The sequence below is a fragment of the Erpetoichthys calabaricus genome, chromosome 16 (genome assembly GCF_900747795.2).
Source record: "Erpetoichthys calabaricus chromosome 16, fErpCal1.3, whole genome shotgun sequence".
In the NCBI taxonomy this organism is placed as follows: domain Eukaryota; kingdom Metazoa; phylum Chordata; class Cladistia; order Polypteriformes; family Polypteridae; genus Erpetoichthys; species Erpetoichthys calabaricus.
Window position 1 is genome coordinate 99,998,423 of NC_041409.2, and position 25,934 is coordinate 100,024,356.

Consider the following 25,934-nt stretch of genomic DNA (forward strand, 5'->3'; position numbering starts at 1 on the left):
CTAGGTTCTGTCTTAGAGAATCTGATGCACTGGGTCTTGTATACAAACTGAGCACTGCAGGCACCGTCCCTGCACAGTCCCTTGATCAGATATTGGTGGTGCAAAATGCCACCACAGACAAAATACAAAATAAAGCAGAGAAAAGCAGAGATTAGTAAAGATTACAACTCCATGAGCAGTATGATAATTCTGTGCATATGCAGCCTATTAGGAGCACAATTGAAATGTAGCTCTGAGAAACTCAAAGTGAAAGGGGGGGTTTTAGGAATTTTTTTTTTGATATGATCCATAATGTTAGCCAGATGTATCTCTCTATTGGTAACATATAACAGCGAAAGGCCGCTTCACCACTTCTTTTAACCTTAGCTTTTGGAATAGTAAGCAGAACGCTATTAGAAGATCTAAAGTTACGACTTGGAATGTAGGGGGACAGGGCAAGATTATTTAAAAAGTTCTATACCCATTAGTAAAATCAATTCTAAAGGACACAGGTAACCAGTGTAGTGATGCCATGCACCCGGTTGGTGCTCAAATATTCTTTTTCTGGTTAAGATTCTTACCAGAAATTAGCCAAATAACTTGAAACAAAACATGGAAACATAGATGTACCTCAGTATAAATAAACTAAAAAAGTATCAAAATACAGTGATCCTCCACCTATCGCGGAAGTTACGTTCCATACCCACCTGTGATAGGTGAAAATCCGCGATATAGAAAGACCACTTTTTTTTTTTTTATAGTTTAAGCCTTAAAATACCCCTCCCACACGATTTAAACACATGTAAACTTATTAAAACACACTTTGGATACACACATGATACACAGATGTTGGGCTAAAGATATGAGTAACATAATGATCATCATCATCATCAGTTTTACCTTCTCCTGTATGGTCAAGGTCTTCCTCTGGTGCTTAGGCTCACTGCTACAAGAAGGCTTACAAGATGCAGGATGTTTGGGAGCCATTGTAGGGCTTAAAACAAATGAAAAGCTCACAAAAGTGGGACCACAAGCAAGGTACGCAGTTCATTGGGGACCCACGCTTGCTGTTCTTGCGAGATTACACCACGTTAGCAGCAGCTAATCAGAGCCCAAGAGAATAAAATCTGCTTTGATTGGTTGAGTCTCCTCTTTCAGCCAATAATGGGCTTTGTAAGAAATCATCTGGGTGCTGCAACGCGAAACTCTTTGTCTGCTGAAAACCGTATGCTTTGTTATGAAATGCTGCAAAGTGCACTACAGGTAGGATATACTTATTGAATTTTTCCGGAATATAGCAGGGATGCGATAGCTGAACTGTGATAGAGCGGAGGATTACTGTATACCAAGATATGTCAGCTATGATGAGTTGGCCGCAGTGAAGCAATGATCAAATTACAGTCTTGACTGATTCTCACTCCTCTTTGCCAGCTTTTCTTCTAGGCTTGGTTATCTTAACATAGGTGAATATTATTAGTAACACTATAAAAAATATGCAGAATTTTCATCAAATTTATAAACGGTTGTAATACATTTGGTATTTTACCAATAAGGATAAATTAATAAAAGGTGTCAATTTTATAAGAATTTTTTAGCAGATAGCTTTATTTACAAAAGCAAACTTTAATACAAAAAATAGTGGACTGAAAATACAAAGTTAACAAAACTTTCAGAACATTAACAAAAAATACAAAGCTGAGCAAAACTCAAAACTTGAGTGTAAGACTTTTACTCCCAGGGCAAGATAACTGTATCCATAGAACACATAGAAACTGAAAACACCATAACAATAGGGAAAAAATACGTAACATCTGAAAACGCAGACAATGAGCATTGTTACCAGTAACGTGGACTACCACCACAGCTGCAGCAGCAGTTTAACATGAGCAGGGTGTACTGGTGTGGAAATAGAAAGACTAGAAGGTTAGGTCCATATCAATGATAATACCTTCAGACTGGTGCGAGATTGGAGGAAGCAAAATTTAAATTGTCGCATTTTTGAATGGGCGTATAAGTCGGGGTCTGATTTTTATGATCGGTTTTTCGTGTTTCAAGACCCGACTTATACCCGAGTATATATGGTACTCAGGTGCTGAGCCACTGACTCCTCTGTAGGCAGGCATCAGGGAGTTGAACTTAATGCGTGCTGCTGCAGAGAGCCAATTTAGTGACATGAAGAGAGGAGTGATATGTGCCCATGTCAGCTGGTTAAATACAAGATGGACCACTGCATTCTGGAGCGCCTTGATAGCCCATGCGGGTACTCCTGCCAGAAGTGATTCACAGTAGTCAGGAGGCAACAAAACCAAAGCCTGCACCAGAATTTGTGCTGTATATTCTGTCAGATAAGCTCTGATCTTGTGGGTGCTGTACAGCGGAACCTGCATGAACTAGAAAGTGTAGAAATTAGCAGAATTACCAAAATAATACCTGTCTGAATTTAAGGACAAAATTATGTTCGACTCTGTTATCCACACTTCACTACAGAGAGGAGAGGTTGGGCGCATACTCTGATTATAGCACGTTGCTGGACCCACCACACGGCAAGCCATCCAGATTGAGATCCAAGTACAGCCGTGCAATGGGTGACACCTCAGCACCACACTGAACAGTGTGAGGTTTTTTTTACAGTGGCTGGAGTGCCAATCCTGCCACCCAACTCCCAAGTTTTCCCTGCAAGTTGGGGGGCCTGCTTGCAGGGCTGGATGCAGATTAACGTCATACCCGGGACGGAGCAATTGTAGGTTGCTCATGGGCCCAACGTAGTGGAGTCGCTTCTGGCGCTTATGGGATTCGGACCGGCAACCTTCTGATTGCTAGCACAGATCCCTAGCACTCACTACAGGAGACAGTTAATAGCATAACTGAAGTATTTCATTCGCTTGGTGAATGCTATGAGCATGCAAATAAACTTAATACTTATGAATGCTCTGAGTTTTTCTTTGAGGTTGTGCCTTTTTTAAAATAGTGATATTTAACAATTGTTAAAATTACAGAGGACTATAAATTTAACATACGTTAATAAATAAGAATAACGTTCAGTTCCAAATCTTTTTTTTTTTTAATGAAGATTTAATAGTGGTTAATTTAGGAAAAATCTGGAAACTTACCCTTCAAGTCAGTTTGTGCGAGTAGACACTTAGTAACATGACTTGATGTAGGATTGTGATGTGTGGAAGCTGGAAAGGTCAATAAGCAACTCATTTGTTGTCCTCTGAATTCTTAAAGATCAGTATGATGTTACTGCTATTGATTTTAGGTGTACTTGTGGCAGACTTCTCTGACAGCCGGCATACAGTGAATGCACATGGTCCTAATGGACCTTAGCGTGACTCTGAATTCAATTTATGTGTCATGTGTTTGCTTTTTTAGGTGGCAGCTCATCCATATCTGCACTAAGGAAATCCTGTCTCGTTGGTTGTGCAGTGATGCAGGATAACCCCGACTGCTTAGTCCAGGCCCAAGCAATCTCCTGCTTGCAGCAGCTTCACATGTTTGCTCCTCGGCATGTTAACCTCACCAATCTTGTACCCAGCCTTTGTGTAAGTTGGCTTATTAGGAGGCGTTTTCACTTATTTTTTATTGAAGTAGAAATCAGTTTTTTTTCGATATTGTTTTCATTTTTATACTGTACCTTTCCTTTAGTTTATTTCATTAGCTACTTAAAGAGCAGAGATCTAAACTTTAGTATATATTTCATAGTAACAGGATTATGTTTCTTGTATCTTAAGTTGTAGTTATCAGGTGACCCGTTAACTAAAACATGTCCACATCAAGGTAACTGCTGTTTTTCAAAATACAGTCATAAAGCAAGTTAAGGCTCCATTTGGGACGGGCTGTTTGGCCGGTAGTGGGTCATTAATGAATTTAAAAAGACAAAACTGGGTGGCAGGTCTATAAAGATTGAGAAACACTCGTGTGAGAGAGGGTGGTGTGGGCCAAATACATTAGAATCAGCGCCGATCAAAAGAAACCTTAAAGGGCCCTCCGTGAGTCATAGTGATAGCAGCAATGAAAGATTTGTCACTGCTGCTGGCTTTAACAATTTTTAGTAATTATTACCCCATGGTTTTCCAACGGCCCTCGGCCGTAAATACAAATGGCTTCAACTCGGTTGTCTTTAAATTGGTGCATGACTGTATTTAAGTTCATTTTAAAGGTTGTGTATTTCTTTATCATACCTTGCATTAAGTTTAGCCTGCTCTAGGGTGCACTTAACATGACGTAACAATTAAACCTTTTGTTATTTTCTTGTTTGTTTTCAATTTTGATAAAGCTTTTCAAATTCTTGCTGTTGAAAGCATTGTACCTTCCTCCTCCTTTTTAAGTGAAATCCTTAAAAAAAAAAAAAAATAATGATAATCTTTGGAAGTTTAATTTTCTTACAAAAGGCACCTTAAAAACAAAAAGTGTTTGTTTTAAAAAGGATAAATTCATTCTTACCCTTAAACTAATAATGTTTTGGATAGGTGAATGTTTCCAGTGAATTGTCATTAGAATTACCGTATATACTCACGGATAAGTCAGGACTTGATTTTATTGTATAATTTCTGTTTTTTTATAATGTCGGTTGTATAAGTCGAATGCGGAAAACTCACGCTATTGGTCCAAGAGATTACGATATGCTACCGCTCACCTGAGAGAGGAACCACAGAGCACACGGCCTTTTCTTTCTGTATGGGTGCAGCAATGCGCTGTATCAGCGTGTGCTCCTCACTTCTCTCTCTCTCTCTATTGTGCCCACGTCACCACACGGTGATACCCGCACTTTTCCAAAGCGACGTTTGCACTGTTTTGTGCTTTTTGTATCTCACACCCTCGTACACTTTTATCGTAAGTGCATCCCTTATCTACGATCAGAACAAAATAGGAAGCTGGTTTTAAAATAAACGTCGTTGAAGTGGCGAAAGAAATTGGTAACTGAGCCGCTGCCACAAAATTCGACGAATCTGAGAAACTGGTGTGAGATTAGAGGAGGCAAGAAGATGCAAAAAGAAATTCTCATTTTTGAACGGGCGTACAAGTCGGGGTCTGATTTTATGATCGATTTTACTTATATGTGAGTATATACGGTAATTGTTTTAATTAAATTACTTTTCTGAGCTTATTAAGGATGAATGGCCAATGCACTTTGGCATCCCAACACTGGTTCTGCACTCTTGCAATGAAACATTTTACTTTACTTTTTAAGATTGTGTACACAGTGATTTCTTGCTGACATCCTGACTTTGGGGTATTTGTGTCCCTCGTTTTTCCAATTGTTGTGATCTGTTTATCATTTGCTCTTTTGTGCAGGAGATCTTATGGGATAAATCTGTTTTGGTAGGTCTAACCTTTGCAGCTTCACCATGGACTTTCCCTTGCAACTGCTTTTTCTTATCTTTTACTCCCTTTGTTATCTTTCTTTTTAAACTAACATGACCCATATCAAGTGGTGCATGAACTTCCATTTCTGTACTTCTTACTGGGGGTAGTGTTAAGGGAACACGCTTACAGTCATATTTGAAATGGTCAGCAGCAACTGTAAAGAAAATATGTTAAGATTACCGTGAAGAATTTTCCTTTGGTGTGGAGTCTCTTATAGACCAGACATTCCATCTGGTTTGGTGAGCAGTTAAGTATAATTCAGCCAGTCTTGGGTTAGTGAAACAGGTGGTGTGGTTTACCATCTGGAATATGTTTTCTGACACGGCCCTGAGTCATGAAATCTGAAAGCCTTGCTGATGATGTAACATTGCAGAAGGGATTTTATGTCAGGTAGCTATTGTTCATCACCCCCAAAGCAAGAGAGGAACAAATGAGTTGCTACGTTTTTTAAACCAAAAAAAAAAAATCTGTGACGGTGACTAACAGTTCTAAATACAGTAGAGTATTTGTATCTGACTCGCTCCAAGACCTGCCACAGATGCCTGAAACCGCAGATAGTAGCGAGCCCAGTATGTCAGTCATTTACATACACACTTGTAATAGTTTAATTGATAAATTGTACACTGTCACACACTTGCGAGTAGGAGGCAGCTAAAGGGCCTGAGTAATGGTAATAAAACATCCGACCAGGAGGTGGCGGAGTGCGCTGACTGTCTTTCTCAGTTCCCTACAGACCTTTTCTTGGAAATCCTGCAAGGTTCTGGCGCCTCAGAAGACATCACTTCCGGTGTCGACCCCTTTGCTGACGTCACTTCCTGTATGGGCCTTTAAAACCTCCATTTTTGTCTGAGAATCAGTTCTGTTTTTCGACTCTGTTCTACGCACATTGTGCACTTAAAACTCAAACCTTTGCAGCTGGGTAAACAATATACGGGTGGCTGCCCCAAACCTTTATAATGTCTTGGTCTGATTATTATCACAGTGGCGCAGTCGGCAGGATTTCCCAGAAAAGGTCTGTAGGGAACTGAGAAAGACAGTTGGCACACTCCGCCACCCCCTGGTCAGATATTTTATTACCATTACTCAGGCCCTTTAGCTGCCTCCTACTCGCACGTGTGTGACAGCACAATAAGACATTACCAAGAGCACATTATAATACATTGTGCATTATTATATTTGTACTCTCTCTCTATTGAATGGGTGGAGTGGTGGCTCTGAGGTAGGGATCTGCACTGGTAAGCCAGTTTAAATCCCGTAAACGCCAAAAGTGACTCTACTTCGTTGGGCCCTGGAGCAAAGCCCTTAACCTGCAATTGCTCCATCAGGGGTGTGACGTTAATCTGCTTCCAGCCCTGCAAGTAGGCCCTCCAACCTGCAGGGAAAACCTGGGGCACCTCAGTCACCATAGAAAACCTCCCACTGTTCCACTGCATGTGAACTGGTGTGGTGCTGAGGTGTCACCCGTTGCATGGCTGCACTCGGGTCCTAATCTGGGCTCCTGAGGTGGTTTGTCATGTGGTGGATGGCGCGTGCTCCTAACCTCTCTCTCTCTTTAAAATTGATTGAAAGTGATTCTAACATTTTAGCTTAACTTTCAAGAGATGATGGAGCAATAAAATGATCTTTTACACACCCAGAGGTAAAACACGTTTTTACATTACATTTTTACACGTATTTCTTATAAAATGTCCTAACCTATTGTGAGTACTCACTGGCTTCTCCATTCTTTGTTGTTTTCACTGATGGGAAGCACTTCACGGCTCCTTTTAGGCTTTGAAGAACTGCCAACATGTACTTTGGAGCCCTGGACCATTATTAAATTTATTTTCACAGCAACACTACAATAATGTGGCAACTAATGCAGACAATGAGAGCGTCAGAGTCTAAATGTTGGTTTGTATTGTATTTAATGCATCAGAGCAGAGAAATGACTTCAGACACCTAGGCGTACCCCCACGCTCTGAGATTTGCAGCAATTGTTTATTTCTGGATTTATCCATTTAATATTTTCGGGCCACAACAAATCGCAATTAACGTAAACTGAATCCTTGGATGTGGAGGTACTACTGTCTTTCTACTGGTAATAAATGTTAGCAACTTTTTTCTGTCAGTCAGGTTTAGGTTTTCAGGTATACACAGAATTATCCACATAATTTTCTATGAATATTTGCTGTGTATAAAATATCTTTCTATTATAAAAGGAAATCCTGCAATGCGACATTCTCGGAGATAATTTCAAATGTCACGAGACAAGAGATTTTGAAAAGTCCTGCCCTCCTCTCAAACATTTACAACCACGCACGCGGTACAATCATTTCTCATTCGTGTGTATTGTCACACAGTTCACTCAGCTTCTATAAATTTTTACGTTTTCCACATTTAAATTTGTTTATGAAAAGTACTCAGTTTCATCCTTTAAAGAAGCTTTTCTGGACAGTATTTTTAGTCATTCAATCTGTGTGTTTCCTTCGATGTAGTCCACATTTTTATTTCAGGACCAAACACAATGAGAATCTGTGGTTCCACAACAATTAAAGCTACGACAAGTTTAATTTCGAAGAAACCACAATTCGGTCAGGTTTATATTTATGATCACGGAGAAGCGATGCAGCATAGAATCGAAAGAGTTAACGATCAGAAGTATTAAAAATTCTACAGCTAATAATGGATACAAATCCATACGTCCAAAAGTATCACACTTTACACAAAATGTATTTTTAAAACAAAAAAGATTTTGAATTTGTTGTATGGTGAAAGTGAAATCCACATACGCGAGCAGCAGAGATGTGAAGTGGCTGGTGCGTAGCACAGGTACATTGGCGAGCAGGGGGCGAAGCCTCCTAGTGTATATATGTATATGCATATACAAAATAAATAATATATATATTTTTTTTAAATGAGGTAAGGTTTGGCCATTGTGTGCATTTATTCTAATGCAGTTAACTGAAGCAGAATTGTTCACTAGTAAATTACTACATAAATATTTGTTTTTTGCTTTTTCTTCACCTTTGCAAGTTTTCCAAGTTACAGTAACGGGGTGCTTTTTGAGACTTTGTAATGGAAAGTAATTGATATTTGCTGTATGTAGCACCTTTTTGCAGCAAAAGCCACCATGAGCTACTTGACAAATTAAATAAGACCACAATAGCAAGCAACCAAAAACAAAGTTAAGGCTTCAGAATAATTCAACCTCAAGACAAACAACATAAATGCTTGAGAGCTGAGCCTTTACAGTTTAAGCAAAAGGAGATTAAGAGGAGACTTAATTAGTCCAGTGGATCGAGACAGTGACTTTAAAAGGAGTTCATCAAGAACATGGGGACACAGTTGGGAACTTGTGAAGGGTAAATTTCGCACAAATGTTAGGAAGTTTTTCTTTACACAAAGAACGATAGACACTTGGAATAAGCGACCAAGTAGTGTGGTAGACAGTAAGACTTTAGGGACTTTCAAATTTCGACTTGGATGTTTTTTTGGGAGAAATAAGTGGACAGGACTGGTGAGCTTTGTTGGGCTGAATGGCCTGTTCTCGTCCAGAGTGTTCTAATGTTCTATACTACACTCCTTCACATCGTTTTGGACAACGAACGGGTTTAAGCCTATAAAGGACACTACCAGTCAAGGACTCAAAAATGTGGATGTGAACACATAGCTCTAATCCTAAACAAAAAGTATGAACACACTCCAAACTACAGAAACTTCTTTAAGAAATGCAGACGTTCTTACCACTGGATGTTTTTAAATATGTTTATACTATTTTTATCTTTTTTGGTGATTGAGTTATGCAGTGAGTTCATAAAGTATTCAAACCCCTTCACTTTCAGCACACTTTATTGAATGGTAGCTTTAATTTTAAATGGTGAAATTTGGCATTTTTGCCCATCATTCTACGCTCACTTACCCAGAATGACAAACTGAAAACATGTTTTCAAAGAAGGTTTGCAGATTTATTAAAAATCAAAAACTGAACCCTCAACATCCTCTAAACCAGTGTCTCCCCCAACCTTTGTGGTGTCACGACCCAATATTTCATATGCTATTATGCTCATGACCCACTTGGGGGTTATCCTCTCTGAGATTTTAGTGCTATCATTTGAACGGGGGTTAGTGTGGTGGTCCCACTCAGTTCATCGAGCAAAAGCATTAGAGAGGCAGGAAGTGGGTCGATCACCAGAGCATTAGATGAATCAGGCACAATCTTCAATACAATTCCTACCTGATGAATTGAGCACAGCTGTCAAAGATGGTGTTGGGGACGTCATCCAGGATTGGCCACAATCAAACTTTGATGCTTCTGCCGTGAGTCGAGCGTGCTCATTGGAACGGTGGAAGAGGTTTTGGCTGTGGTTTCCTGACATCCACCTGAGATGCTGCCACTGTGAATCAAGCGCTATCATCAGACTGCTGGTATGGTTCGTCTGGGGTCTGTCATGGCCCACCTGCGATGTTGCTGCCTTCCCACAGGTTGGGAAACACTTCTCTAAACAACACGGTGTTACCTCTGCCCTGAAGTGAAAGTCACCTAAAGCTGAATTGAAACTTCATATTCTCATACACTGCTCAATATCAGGTTGAATTTTAATGCACCATAAAGAAGCACATCATCGTCTTGGTGTGATGTTCCAGTGCCATTCTCCATGCTGGCTAATCACAAATAACCTACAAAGATAAATCTGTGCAAAACTCCCCATCTGTTTTAGCATATCAACCAGTGCATTAGTCATTTAACACTAGAATTACCAGAGCCTACGAAAAAACTCCACCTTAAATCGCTTCGCACCTCTCCATCAGCGTCTTTTGTCCTGTAAATGTGTCGACAAGCAGCCTGCTATCACATCCCCCACCGCTGCACAGTTTTCTCAGCTCAAGTCTGTTTACCTGCGTGTCAGTTGCTTGGAGTTGTATAGAGTGAGAAGTCAAGCAAAATTACACCTTTTATAAATACTATATCGTTATTTGGAACACCTGCATTTCATGTGTGTTCCGTGTCTACAACAATCTATGTACAGTAAACACATTGTTAAAACAAACATTTTTCATGTTTTAGTAATAATTGACAAAATGTAGACATAAAGTGTCGTACAACTCCAAGCAGCTGACACACAGGTAAACAGACTTGAGCTGAGAAAACTGTGCGGCGGTGGGGGATGTGATAGCAGGCTGCTTGCTGCTTATTGACACATTTACAGGACAAAAGACGCTGATGGAGAGGTGCGAAGTGATTCAAGGTGGGATGGATCTACGAGTTTTTTCGTAGGCTCTGGTAATTCTAGTGATAAAACGCTCAGCTTGCATAAACTCAACATTATAAAAAAATGTAGCTTTTCAGAGACTTTGGTACCTGCTTTATACTTTTCTTCTAATTGAGTTACCACTGGCTAATATGTTTTATAAATGTTTCCCCCTAAAAAGCCAACACTCCTCAGGGTCCATTATGGAGCCGCAGAAGCCAGTGATTGTACTTGAGAAGCCTGAGGGAGGGCATCACATGCTGACATTTTTGGGCATTTCATTTGAATTTTCAAACACCTATTATTTAAAATGGAAAACTAGCTCATTTTGTTTTTGTTTTAGAAAACAGATTATGGAAAAACGGCTCTTTTTCTTTACTGGCAAAAGTGAAACCAGTATAATAATACACTAGCCATGGTACCTGTCAAAGACTGGGAATAATATAATTTAAAAAAATATTTGCAACGTCTTGCCCACCGTGTACCTTCAGCACCTTTCCTCTGTGTTTCCGTGTGTCTGAACTTCTCTTCACTGGCGCTTCTCTTCTCAAGTGTGTTCCCATAAAGCCGCCTTCTTAGACTCTGTCATTATTTTCGAGGCTCCTTTCTCGCCATCTGTCTGGTTTTATACTTGCCATCTTTTAAGGTGACTCTATCATTGTGCACCTTTACTCCTCCTCATGTGTCTCACACTCGCACTTCCTCTTTCGTTGCCACACCAAACCCAAACTGACCAGTGTAATGAAACACAAAGAAGGCAAAAACAGGTTTGGGGAACTCACCCCCTATATTATACAGCGTACAAATCAAGCTTTCAAGAAATGGCTCCAGAGCAATGTCTGGTTCCACGTCCAAAACAGGGACAACTAAAGAGAAGAGGAGCTGGGCTTTAATAATAGCCATGGAGGAAGAGGTAGGATCCGATAATTGAAGCCGGAAGTGACTGAGGTAGGAGGAGTGGTGATGCAAGCGAAGCAGGAAGTACTTTATGTTGGTTTCCCTTTGGGGGATCTGTAGGAGAAGGAGAGGAAAGGTTAGTGCACTTCCAAAAAACCTGCTCTTGTTTTCTGCCCTCGGTTAAGCCCTCAGCTGGCCTCCCAAGTGCACGTGTGTGACACCAGTTAGATTGTTCTGAGGGCCTGGGCATGCAGATCTTAGTCTTTTGTTATATACAGTTGTATATAGTTTTGGCTCTTAACTTTACCTGCCTATATGACAGAATTTATGGATCATTACTATCTCTGGGAGAAAGGTAGAGTTGCATTTAATTAATCAAACGGAGGACAAAAACATTTCTAGCAAGTTTATTTAGAGGGCAGAGCAGTTTAAGAAAATGCCGCTCATTAAAATGAGCTTCCTGCCTTAAGCCTTGTGCTTCTGAAATAGACTTTGAATTGGGTTATGATGGTTTGAGAATGTTGTATTGTCATCTATTATTAATCTGTTGTCCTTTATTTGAATTTATTATTTGAAAGATTAAAAGACTCTCTGACAATACAAAAGCACTTAAACATAAACAAATATATGCAGTGTCCGCCGTGATGTTTGGCACAAAGACCCCTTTTACCTTGATTCACCCCTGTGTTCTACAGTTTACAATTACAAATCTGACAGTTCAGACGGGATCAAAGTGCACATTGCAGACTATCATTTAAGGGGTTTGCGTACATCTTCAGTGAAGAGAAGTGTGCCAGGACCTGTGGCAGCCATAGATGCCCATGCCATAGTACCCTCCGCTCCATGTTTAACAGATGTGGTAGTCTGCTTTGGATCTTTGGCAGTTCCTTGTCGCCTCCACTCTTTGCTAGTTAGCTTCATTGGTTTGACGGAGATTCCCTGTGCGTGTGTGAGTGGTGCGGAGCAAACAACCGCGAAAACGGCATCAACTTCTGGCGAGAGATGGAAGCAAATGCATAAATTAAAATACTCCGTGGACCACGTTTTGCATATGATCGCTGAATTGGACTGTGACTTGTATCAAAATTCAAAGGCTGACAAGTGAGGTACCAGCATCAGCTGATCACAGTACTGAACAGGTTCGAGTGGCTTTGCCTGGGAGGACCGCCACTTACAATGACAAGAGGTACAAACCCAATCGTGACACACTACGACTGCATACGGCTTCAGCCGGGCATGCCTTCCTGACAAACTGGTGACCACAGCATGTAGCAACAAACGTTTTATGTTGATTTCTGTGTGAAACCATTGCTTTGGGTGCTTTTCAGAAAACTGTGTTTTTTGGAAAAAATATTCAGCCCTCAAAGTGTTAAAGGGATCCGAGGGTATTTTTTATGATGGCATCCAGTTGTGCCACCATCCTCCTATCCACAACAGTTTCCAGTTTGTCCATGGTTTGCCCTGTGATGGCTTTCCTCATAGGTCTGTTTAGGCCATGTGCTTCTTTTGAGTTCAGGTTGCTTGACCAGGAGACTGTAATGTAAGGCTACTGTGGACGGGTAGAACATGACCAGCAGCCTGCTGCACACGTCAAGAGACTGGAGTCCCCTCTGGCCACTGTGCTGTCAGACCAGTCCAGTTTGCTGTGTATGTAAACCCCCGGGTACTTGTAGCTCTGCACCACTTCCACGGCCGTGCTTTTAAACGATGGGTGGTCCTAGGGGCTTCTTGACATGTCGGAAGTCCACCAGCAGCTCTTTTGTCTTAACGGATGTTGAGTTGCAGGTTGTTGTCTGTGGACCACAAGACCAAATCCTCCACAAGCCTCCTGTACTCCGACTTGTTTCCATTATCTGAAATATCCTTTATGAACAGAATATTTATACATCAATCCATCCATCCATTATCCAACCCGCTATATCCTAACTACAGGGTCATTATACATCCATTTATATTTATATATTGTTTTTGACAAGAGCCCTGCTTATTTAGCATCTTTTGTTAATCTCAAATATTTGCATATCTAGCTTAGTCCTTTGAAATTCAAGGAGTCTAAACATTTTAATCCCAACACTTGGCACTCTCTTGTTTGTGTTCACAACCTTGAAGGAGACCACCGATTTGATGGCATCTTACTCAGGAACCCCAAGAACCCATTCAGACCAAGGCAGTGAAATTTCATTTTGCTCTTTTCCTCTGTGAACAGGATGGTTTGCCAATGATTGCTCAGTTCTCTCTAAATCTTTCATTAATCTTAACACTACCCCCAATTCTCTGTTTTCGCCTTCACCATTTAATGGCTGAGACTTTGATGTTTGCTGCTTTGAACATTGCATACAAGCATTCGATAGATTTAACAGATATGTGGAATGGCAGCAACACATGCTTCTGGTTTTGATTTCTGTGTGTGTGCTTGTTTGTTTTTTTTGTTTTTGTTTTTTTGCTATTAAAAGAAATTCATCTGGATATTGCACTGCCATGGATGTGAAGGTATGGCTTTTTTTCTTTCATTTGGGTTATCTTTTGCTTTAGTCTCGTTAATTTTAAGGGCCTAGTTTCTAATCTCGACTAAAGTCCTTGGAATGTCTTGCCTTATATTTTGAGCATGTTTATGGTAAGCTTTTCACTGAAATACAAATCCCTGCTGCCGTTCGAATATTAACTTGTTTCAGGTAATACTGGGTTATGTCTTCTTTACCTCACTATCTGAACACTGCATCTAGTAAGGAGGCTACTTAATGCTCCATGTGATTACCGCCTCTGTCATTGACTGGCTGACTTCTGGGCGCTCATTTCTGAACTCTGTAAGATATGAAGTTGCTATCTGTTTTAATCCTGAAAGGAAACTGCAGGGTTACAGCAGCAGACAAAAAGGTACAAATACACATGTACTGTAACAAGAATTATCTATGAGTAAATTAACAACATGTTGGTGTTCACTAAGTGTAACGTGATAAGAAGTATAACTCCTTATCAGTTACATTTTCACAGTCCAGGATGTCAGTCATTGGCACAGTATGTCACACAACGTCATTGTCCTTACTAAGTGCCCTAATGCAGGGCTGGGCAAAGTCATTCCTGGAGGGCCGCAGTGGTCGCAGGTTTTTGTTCCAACCCAGTTGCTTAATTAGAAAACAATCCTTGTCAATAATTACATTTCATGGCTTATTAGTGCTTTAACTCTGCTATGTCAGGTCATTCTCATATCCTAGATTTTGTTTTCCATTCTAAGGATATCATCCAAATACTTTGAAGCATAAAACGGATGGGTAATTCTCAGTCCTTCACTTTTTTCTCTTCTCTTTCCTTCGAAGTATTTAATTAAACCAAATAGTGCACAATAAATACACACAGGTGTAAAAGGTAACAAGCAAAATGGATAACTGCTGGTTTCTTGTGTCATTTGCATCTTATTGCTAATAAGGACCAATTAAAAACCAAGAATGCAGCTGTTTAAGACTTAAATAAGCAATAAGGGTTCAAAATCTTAATGAGGGAGATAACTAAAATGAAGCAGAAGATGTTACTTGAGCAATAAGTGCTTCTTATTAAGCAAGTGGGTTGGAACAAAAACCTGCAGCCACTGCGGCCCTCCAGGAATGACTTTGCCCACCCCTGCCCTAATGGATGGACTGACACCCCGACTGAAATAAGGAGTGACATTTGGCCCAGCCAGTTTGGGGGGGGGGGGGGGGGCGTAATGGACAGCCACTGTAGATGGAGGTGTAACCTGCCTGGGGTGCTTCTTAATTATTATCTCTGTCAGAGTGAAAGATTAATGGATGGTCTTCAGGAGACTGCCTGTCAAGAGCAGTTCCTGCCCCAGTGTAGCAGATGGCAGTGCTCCTCTGGTATGGACACGTTAGAAACATTAGAACACAAGAACAGGCCATTCGGCCCAACAAAACTTGCCAGTCCTGTCCACTTATTTCTTCCACAAAAACATCAAGTTGAGTTTTGAAAGTCCCTAAAGTCTGTCTACCACACTACTTGGTCGCTTATTCCAAGTGTCTATCGTTCTTTGTGTAAAGAAAAACTTCCTAATGTTTGTGTGACGTTCACCCTTCACAAGTGTCCAACCGTGTCCCTGTGTTCTTGATGAACTCATTTTAAACTCACCGTCTCAATCCACTGCACTAATTCCCTTCATCATTTTGAACACTTCAGTCAGGTCTCCTCTTCATCTCCTGTAAAGGCTCAGCTCTTTTAATCTTCACTCATAACTCACCCCCTGTAGCCCTGAATCAGCCTTGTTGCTCTTCTCTGGACCTTTTCTAGTGCTGTTATGTTTTTATAGAGACCCAAACTGCACACAGTATTCAAGATGCCACTGGGTTACATGGGATTTGTCGTCCGGAAGGGCAGCCCTGTCAGGGATGGCAGCTTTTTGGGTGTGATGGGAAATCCTCAATACCTGAAAGAAAAACCAAAGAGATGCTAAGAAAAGATGCAAACGCCGGGCAATTGTTGGATTAGAATTCAAGTTCAGCTCCTCAAATCAAATGTTTAACAAAATAATTAGCCACTCAAACATTGATTGGGGAGTTGATGGCGTCACAACGAATATAGACAAACTGCAAAAAAATGGAGCAAGAGTGAAAATATGAGAAAGCAATTGGTGGACAGAAGTTATATGTGAGCAAGAAATTGGGGGCCTTTTATTACCCCATTTAAAATGCACTACGTCTAAGCTGTTCTGCCAGAGGCTGCAAAAAAAGTCTGAATGAAAAATCTGAATATCTGTCTACAGTATGAAGGATATTATACTTAAAAGGCCTCTGTACCTCACTTTGAGAAGCAGTATACACTGCAACTGTGCTCTGCCAAATGTAAAAAGTAATCAGACACACATTTGCTTTTTAATTTAAACATTCAATTTAGCGATACTTTTTTTTTCATATTGTTTTCCTGTCATTCCTTTATGTTATCACTTTTATACCATAATAATTCTGACTGAATCGAAGCTCTTCCAGTTTTTTGAGTTACGACGCCATGTCTCTCTTAGCTTTCTGTTAACCTTTTCCAGCCAAGAGTTGCATATTCAAGTCAAATCAATAAAAAAGATGTAGATGCTGATCAGCTCTTTTTCTTAATTTTGCAGTGGACAGAAAGGTTTGAAAGGTGGGGGGGTGGTGGGAATAAGAATTTGATCCCCCGCTGAATTTTTAAGTTTGCTCACTTAGAAAGAAGTGAACAGTCTAATTTTGATGGTAGTTTAATTTTAATGGAGATACAGAATATCAAGCAAGAATCCAGAAAAAACACATGAAATAAAAGTTATACATTGATTTGCATGGCATTGAGTGAAATAAGGATGTGCTCCTCTACAACCCAGCCAGAATCTGTGGATTACAATCAATCAATCGATCAATCAATCGATCGATACTCCTGATCTCAACTTGTTTTGTGTATAAAGCACACCCCTCTCCACAGAATCCATTTCTTCCATTCCAACCTCTCCGGCATCAAGGGCAACACTAAAAAAGCTGTCAAATGACATTCAGGGACAGGACCACCAGCAAGAAGCTTGGTGAGAAGGTGACAACTGTCGGTGTGATTATTCGGAAATGGAAGAAATAGAAAATGACCATCAATCAACATCGGTCTGGAGCTTCATGCAAGATCTTACCTTGTGGGTTCAACAGAAAAACAGCCCCAAAGCATAATATCTCCACCTCCAGGCTAGACTGTGGAAATGGTGTTCTTTGGGTCCTGCTCAGCATTTCTCTTCCTCCAAACATGGCAGGTCAACTTGATGTCAAAGAGCTCAATTTTGGCTTTATCTGACCCCACAGCACTTTCTCCCAATCCTTCTCTGAATCATTTAGATGTTCACTGGCAAACTTAAGATGGGCCTGTACCTGTGCCTTTCTGAGCTTCAGGACCTTGTGGGCGCTGCAGGATTTCAATCCATTACAGTGTAGTGTGTTACCAGGGGTGGTGTTGGTGACTGTGGTGGTCCCAACTGCCTTCAGATCATTAACAAGCTGCTCCCGTGTAGTTCTGGGCTGATCGCTTACCTTTCTCATGATCATCCTCACCCCATGAGGCAAGATCTTGCATGGAGCTCCAGACCGACAGTGATTGATGGTCATTTTCTATTTCTTCCATTTGCAGATAATCGCACTAACAGTTGTCACCTTCTCACCAAGCTTCTTGCTGGTGGTCTTGTAGCCCATTCCAGCCTTGTCCCTGACATCCTTTGACAGCTCTTTGGTGTTGCCCATGATGGCGGAGAGGTTGGAATGGAAGAAATTGATTCTGTGGACAGGTGTGCTTTATACACACACATCGTGCTCAGATCAGGAGTATCTGTGATTGTGTAATGTGGAAGACCATGCGACTCATTCCAACGAGTCTGCATCTCATCCCGACAAAGTTGACAGATTTGACTTTGTCTTTAGTTGTTAGGAGCAAGCTCCATGTGCACGAAAGATGACCACCGATGATTGCTCGTCCAGAAATGTAATATGTTAAATTAAGCGACTAGGAATATGGAGTTGTGGGTGTTATGGACCTCATAAACAGAAGAGAAGCTCAACTCTCTGATGTTTTATAGACTACAATAATTGAAGGGTGGAGGAGCTAAATTTTCGGGCCGTTGTCACAAAAATAGGTGAGCATGTCACATAATTTGACATGCCCATCAATTATCAGACATTTAAATTGGTACGGATCCAGTAGCAGCTGGCAGGTCTGACATACGCAACAACTGGAAGTTGTGTAATGTGACATGGGCTGTAAAGATCAGCTGTTCTTTAACAAGATTTCTTCAGTTTCCGTTCCAGTCCATAGTTCCATTTTCTTTCTCAGTCTCCTGCTCCTAACTGCCCTCACTTGGGAAACATACCCACAAGTCAGTTGCCTCAACTTTAAAGGTTGTGTCCCCCAAGCCTGAAAAGAGCAGAACATTCTCCCAAGAGACCTGTATATACAGTAGACTCTTGTCTTAGGTTAATGTTACGTTCCTAAGGATTGTGTACAATGCGAATTCGCATATAACGAAATGTCCTTAGACAGTCCATTCCATTTCTCCTAAAACGACTACAAGCATAGCTTAACCTAAACCCGTTAATATATGCAGCGTGTACCTTCGTCATTTGCTTCTCATGCAAACTTGCATCAGTAGTTTTAAATACAACTTGCCCACATACTGTAATCTGACTGAGCTGACAACTCCGGCTCTGTTTAGGAAGCTAGCGACGAGGCAGACGGCAGTTGACTTTACAACAGACCATTGTTTTACCAGTTTACCACTTGACATTAAGAGACTCAAGTGATGAGGAAGACAAAGCAGTTATACAGTAGTGGCCAAATGTTTTAGCAGTGACACAAATGTTGTGCTTTTGTGATCTTTGCTGCTTCAGCATTCTCAGATTATTATTTTTTTTTTACATGTTTCTATGGGATACTGAAGAACAATTCTAAACATTCCTTAAATTTCAAAGGCTTTTATTGGCAAATACATCAAATTTACGTAAAGTGTCAATATTTACAGTGTTGACCCTTCATAACATCTTCATAATTTGCATCACAGGAATAGTAATGGAAGGAATTATTAAGGATAAGATTGAGCAACACTTGCCAAGAACAGGAGTTTTACTGTGGCATCAGAAGAGGGAGGTCATGTTTTACTAACATGCTGGAATTCTATGAGGAAACAACAAAAGGATAAGAGCAGAGTGGAGCAGATGATGATATTGATCTGGACTTTCAGAAAGCATTTTATGAGGCACCACATGAGAGATTGGGCATCAGTTGAAAAGTGGCAGTTCAGGGTGTGAGGTGTAGATGGGTGCAGAATTGGCTCAGACACAGAAAGCAGAGGGTGATGGTGTGAGGAACCTCATCTGAATTGGCTGATGTTAAGAGTGGTGACCAGTAGGGGACAGTGCAGGGGCCGCTGCTGTTTTTAATATCTATAAATGATTTAGATAGGAATATAAGGAACAAGCTGGTTAAGTTTGCAGATGATGCCAAGTTCGGTCGATTGGCAGATAATTTGGAACCCGTTATATCATCACAGAAGGACTTGGATAGCAGACAGGCTTGGGCAGATTTGTGGCAGATGACATTTAATGTCAGTAAATGTAAAAATGACACATAGAAAGTAAAAATGTGAGGTCTGAATACACAATGAAAATCGAGAGTCCACCTCATGAGAAGGATTTTGGAGTCGTAGTGGACACTAAGCTATCGACTTCCCGTCAGTGTTCAGAAGCCATTAAGAAGGCTAACAGAATGTCAGGTTATATAGCGCCTTGATGTGTGGGGTACAAGTCACAGGAGGTTCTGCTCAAGCTTTACAACACACTGGTGAGGCCTCATCTGGAGTCCTGGGTGGCCACAAAAAGGACACAGCTGCACTAGAGAAGGTCCAGAGAAGATCGACTGGGCTGATTCAGGGCTACAGGGGGTGAGTTATGAAGGAAGATTAAAAGAGCTGAGCCTTTACAGAGATGAAGTGGAGACCTGACTGAAGTGTTTAACATTATGAAGGGAAATAGTCCAGTGGGTCGAGACGGTGACTTTAAAATGAGTTCATCAAGAACACGGGGTCACAGTTGGAAACCTGTGAAGGGGAAATTTTGCACGAACATTAGGAAGTTTTTCTTTACCCAAAATATGACAGACACTTAGAATAAGTGACCAAGTAGTGTGGTGGACAGTAAGACTTTAGGGACTTTCAAAACTCGACTTCATGTTTTTTTGGAAGAAATAAGTGGACAGGACTGGCGAGCTTTGTTGGGCTGAATGGCCTGTTCTCGTCCAGATTGTTGTAATATTCTGCAATTCTCTCCGGCGTGCTGGACATCAGCTTCTTGGCCAAATCCTGACTTATGCTGATCCATTCTTGCCTTTTTAGTGCTTGGAGTTGATCACAATTTGTGGGCTTCTGCTTGTCCACCCGCTTTTTGAGAATTGACCACAGGTTCTCAATGGGATTAAGACTTTGGGAGTTTCCAGACTTTCCACGTTATCACGTCTACCATGTGACATGCTGCTCAATCATGCCGGAAAATACACAGATCATCACCACATTGCACCTGGGTAGTTGGGAAAAGTTGCTCGTGGAGGACATTTTGATTCCATTCTCCATTTGTGGCAGTGTTCTTGGGCAGAATTGTGAGTGGGCCCACTCCATTATTTTATTTGAAAATAAGACGTTAGATGTAACTTTTTTTTTTTCCAGGGTAAACTGATGCTGTTTCTCGACTTTTTTTTGTTCATTGCAAAGAAAACTTTAAGAAGCGCTATGAAACTCAAAACAGTATGGTATCCGCGCACGACACAACTACCCACGCAGACTCTCAGCGGAGCACCGACTCCGAATTTGCCTGTTACTGTGATGTCGTGACTACACTCTCGCAGAGACTGCCCAACTTCGCAACAGACTGTCGATTTCTTTTGGTCTAACAAGAGACAGACTACCTGTTGCTGATTTTCCGAGACTCTGCCAAAGTACATGCATAGCATTAAGTATTTTTTTGCATTGCATTATTATCTTCAGTTGCCATTTTGGGTCAAAAAAACATTTGTTATATTGAAATTGTGAGTTTCGTTAAAACGAAATTCATTAAACATAATGTTGTATGAACATGTGACCGGGCCAACAAAAAGTACTCATTATGCTGAAAATTACGCTATTTCAATATTCGCTATAATGAGATTTGAGCAGTATGTACCCCTTGGGATAAGACAGGTGAGAACATTAGAGTGCTGTGCCTTGTTGTTTGTTCCACCATGGTGTGAAAGAGAGCAAGAGAGTGGTAAGGAGGTTACAGCTGGCACATTGCTGCCATGTTCGCCAGGTTGCAAGAGAAGGCAGAGGAGTAAGTCTCCCTTTTCCTCTCCTCCTGTTGTGAATGAGGCTGAGTGAACGCACAGCAGTTCCTGTCCCACTCCTTCATGTGACGTGACAAGTGTTAGTGAGTGCAGCAGGGAATACGATGTCACACCACTGTGCACCACTCTTAGTGATTTGTAACAATAGTGCTGGGGATTCTCCTCACACTGGTGTGGCTGAGAGGGTGAAAGGGTCTCCCAGATGGCATTTCCTTATTTTTTGCACTGCCACCTGAAAGCACAAGAGTACATTAGATTGTCATGATGTGGTGACAGAAACCGATCGGAACAAGAACAAGAGGTGCCACTTGCACAACATTAGGGAAAAAAAAAAAAAAACACGTCAGCCTGTGCAGTGCCAAGTTTCTTTTTTCCTTCCATTTTATTTTTCTTATAATTTGAGTAAAGTTGAATTTGCATCATTTGAGGTTCTTCAGTGTAGTAATAGAGAGTCAGAGTCAGTAAACTGCTTAGTAATGGCAGCCAAGTAAAACTTTATTGCTAACTGCTGACTTTATTTGAGCCTTCCACGTGTTCTCATTTTTGGGTCACCACGTCCTTATCACGAGGGGCCGTGAGACTCCACACGAGGGCAAGTTATATATGCTGATGGGGCGGGCTGACACCAGTGTGCTTTAACAATCCTAATGCTTGGCTGTTTTGTGTGGACTAAAGCAAGACACATTTTCTAATTTAAAAAAGAAGGTTTTGGAGCATAAAACTTAAATATGACAAACTAGCCAATTAAACAAATAAATATTCTGAACTTCTGCTTGTTGTTAACTAATTTGTTCTGTTGTTTAATTGCTGCACATTTTATTTAATTTTGGCTTTTGCTGAGTTGATTGTGTGTGCACTTTTATTCCTTTCTGTCTTACGTATGTCAGGTTAGGTAGATCATCTGTCTTGATTTTGAGCTGGTAAGTTCTGAAATTGTTTTGACATTTGCATGCTATGCCCTTACTGGATTAGAGAGCCCGTAACAGATTTGATAAATGACGTTCTGACTTTATTGTATTGCTGTTGTTAATGTGTCAGTCTTGAATGTGTTGACAGGTGAATCTGTGCAGTTCCTACTTGTCTCTGCGGAGGGCAGTAATGGCCTGTTTGCGCCAGCTGACACAAAGGGAGGCCAAGGAGGTTTCTGAACATGCGGTTGCCCTTTTCAAAGATCTTCCTAGCCGAGATATGGCAACTCTAGGTAAGGTTGTTCTTGAACTGGTTTATGAGGCAGGTTGGGGGGAAAAAAAAAAACTTGCACCCTCCTGGAAGAAAACCATTAAGGTATGCTTAAGTCTTTAAAGAGTAGCAAGTTAACAACAACCACTGCAATATTCGTTTCTGTAGCACATTTTCATACAGTGGCTGCAGCTCAAAGTGCTGTATAATGTGTCATATAATGAAATTGTGCCTGAAGAAGGGGCCCGGGTTGTCTTAAAAGCTTGCATATTATAATCTTTCTAGTTAGCCAGTGATAGATAGATAAATACTTTATCAATCCCCAAGGGGAAATTCACATACTCCAGCAGCAGCATACTGATAAAGAAACAATATTAATTAAAGAGTGATAAAAACACAGTGCAAGGTGGAGAGTGCAAGGCAGGTATACAGACAGACAGTAACTTTGTATAATGTTAACGTTTACCACCCCGGGTGGAATTGAAGAGTCGCTTAGTGTGGTGGAGGAACGATCTCCTCAGTGTGTCAGTGGAGCAGGACGGTGACAGCAGTCTGTCGCTGAAGCTGCTCCTCTTTCTGGAGATGATCCTGTTCAGTGGATTCTCCATGATTGACAGGAGTCTGCTCAGCGCCCGTCGCTCTGCCACAGATGTCAAACTGTCCAGCTCCATGCCTACAATAGAGCCTGCCCTCCTCACCAGTTTGTCCAGGCGTGAGGCGTCTTTCTTCTTTATGCTGCCTCCCCAGCACACCACCGTGTAGAAGAGGGCACTCGCCGCAACCGTCTGATAGAACATCTGCAGCATCTTATTGCAGATGTTGAAGGACGCCAAATAAATAAATAAATAGGTAAGTAAAGAACAAAATAAACATTTTACACATGGTACACTTTGGACCAAGTGCCGTTTGACCAAATAATGGCATTTCAAGGTGACCAGGTTATATTTTCTGTTTTAAACAATTGACCAAGTTGAAAGGTCAAGTTTACACCACAACTTGGATAATCCAGGTAGTTTTGTTTTTGTCCCAATTGTAATTCCAAGTTTCTGAGTATTTCCGACTCAACAGCTCGGATTTACCTTCTGTCTGAGAGCATGTGATCGCAGCATTTCTGAATCTGCTGTATGTTTTGACACCATTTTAGATAGCAGAGACATCTTGACATGTATCTTTTCAGCCTTCCTCGAGGTCATCTAGGCTAACGAATTGACAGATACAGTAAAACTCCAGAGTGCCTTTAAAAGTCATATACTGTAGCCTCTTTGTCTTCCTAAGTGGAAAAATCTTGTTAAATGAGGATAGATTGCTGAGTATGTTGCTAATTATATTAACCTACTTTACACTTTCCTTATTCCAGATGCAGCTATCAAGGAGAGTGGTCTCGAAGGGGCCTTATTCAGCCTGCTTGACAGAGAGTCCGATCAGCAGCTTTGCCAAGACATCAAGGAAACGCTAAATCACATGCTAACGTCCATGGCTGTGAACAATCTCTCTCACTGGATAAAACTTTGCAAAGACGTACTGTCTGCTTCTGCAGGTTTGTGTGTTCATTTTTAGACTTGTCATTTAATTTTACATAAATTGAATTCTGCAGTGATAAATCTGGGTTTGAAAATGATACAATATAATCATTGTCTGACAGTTGTGAAATGATCAGACCACTCGACACACTTAAAAAGGTTTGGGACAGCCACTTGTATATTATCCCTGGCTGCAGTGGGTTTTGAAATTGAGACTGAAGTGTCTCTGATGGAGTCCAAGCAAGAACTGGGGATGGTTGAAGAAGATGGCTGTTTTAAATGTCAAGACAAGAAGTGATCACAGGGGAAGTGGAAGTGACACTCTTCTGGGCGCTGGAACCAGAAGTGATGTCTCCAGGGTTAATTCAGGCAGGTTTTCCTGAAACCTGGGTGACCTGTACTGACTGGACAGACTGATTAAGATTGTGTATTTGTACAAAAGGCAAATAAAGAATCTTAAAGTGGGCAGGTGGTAAAAAGAATACTTCAGGCATTGCCTTCTGAAATGGAAGTTTTCAGGTGCTGATTTATGTCAATGACCTTTCACAAGTATCAAATTATGATTCTGCATTGAAATTGCATTTTAATATAAATATGCTTATAATCAAAGAAGTAGGTATTAACATTTTTGCTTTTTTTGGTGTTTAGATTTTGCAGCTGCTGCTCCTATAGAAACAACACAGGAGGAAGAAGATGGAGATCGTGTGGATGATGCGTCAGTTTTTACCTCTAAGCCTGCGACATCCTGCCCGTTTACCAACCCCTGCTGGTCTACCCGTGTCTTTGCAGCCCAGTGTGTCTGCTGCATCATCAGCCAGTGTGAGAAAGAAGACGAGGCTCATGTCAGCATGGCTCTTGCTCAAGAAAAGAGACTCCATGACCCCTCTAGTGAGTTAACTCATTTTTCCTTTTAAAATAAAATTGTTGCAGAATAATTGTGTGGGAGTGTGTAGTGGTATCTGAAAGAGTACTGGAATGTACACTATTCTTGTGTGCAGAATCATTGAATTGAAATAGGGATTCAGATTGCCACAGGTGGACTCCTGTCAAGCTCTCGAGGAGAATTGAAGCAATCAGGAGGCACCTGAACACAAGATGGAGGGCCACAGCAAAGGCTCTGAATACTTCTAGCAATGAGAGGGTTCAGTTTTTGATTTTTAATAAATGTGCAAACCTTTCTGAAAGCAAGTTGTCACTTAGTCATTATGAGGATAGATTGATTGGCAGAAATGGAAAATGTATCTATCTGCCTTAATAAAAGTATACGTGTCTGGTTGCTGTGTCTCTGTCATTCCAACAGATGGCACATCACAAACATTAACACTGCTTTTATGAATCCCATTCCAAATGGCATATAGCATAGACATATGCATTGCATTTGTCATTTAATACATTTTATTACAAGTGCAGTGGTGTGCCATCTGTTGGAATGACAAATGCAATGCATTTTATTACATGCATTACAAGATACATTCCAGTAGATGGCGCTCTGCAAGCGTTAATGCTGAGTTATACATAGAATACTTAGATTTCAACCCGATTTATATACAGTGGGTACGGAAAGTATTCAGACCCCCTTCAATTTTTCACTCTTTGTCATATTGCAGCCATTTGCTAAAATCATTTAAATTAATTTTTCCCCTCATTAATGTACACACAGCACCCCATACTGACAGACAAAAAAAAGAATTTTTGAAATTGTTGCAGATTTATTAAAAAAGAAAAACTGAAATATCACATGGTCCTAAGTATTCAGACCCTTTGCTCAGTATTTAGTAGAAGCACCCTTTTGAGCTAATACAGCCATGAGTCTTCTTGGGAAAGATGCAACAAGTTTTTCACACCTGGATTTGGGGATCCTCTGCCATTCCTCCTCGCAGATCCTCTCCAGTTCTGTCAGGTTGGATGGTAAACG

At 40.9% G+C, this 25,934-nt stretch overlaps 1 protein-coding gene across 2 annotated transcripts in view; it reads left to right on the forward strand.

Annotated features, from left to right (window-relative positions):
* Positions 1–25,934, forward strand: part of heatr5a (HEAT repeat containing 5a) — a 150,260-nt gene that overhangs the window by 88,688 nt on the left and 35,638 nt on the right. The window contains exons 21-25 of one of the 2 annotated variants that reach the window (XM_051919998.1): positions 3,352–3,521; positions 5,275–5,301; positions 22,377–22,521; positions 23,857–24,036; positions 24,668–24,907. In XM_051919998.1, coding sequence (XP_051775958.1) covers positions 3,352–3,521; positions 5,275–5,301; positions 22,377–22,521; positions 23,857–24,036; positions 24,668–24,907 — 762 coding nt within the window. The remainder of the gene's footprint in view (positions 1–3,351; positions 3,522–5,274; positions 5,302–22,376; positions 22,522–23,856; positions 24,037–24,667; positions 24,908–25,934) is intronic. The other variant, XM_028822013.2, reaches the window with a different exon arrangement.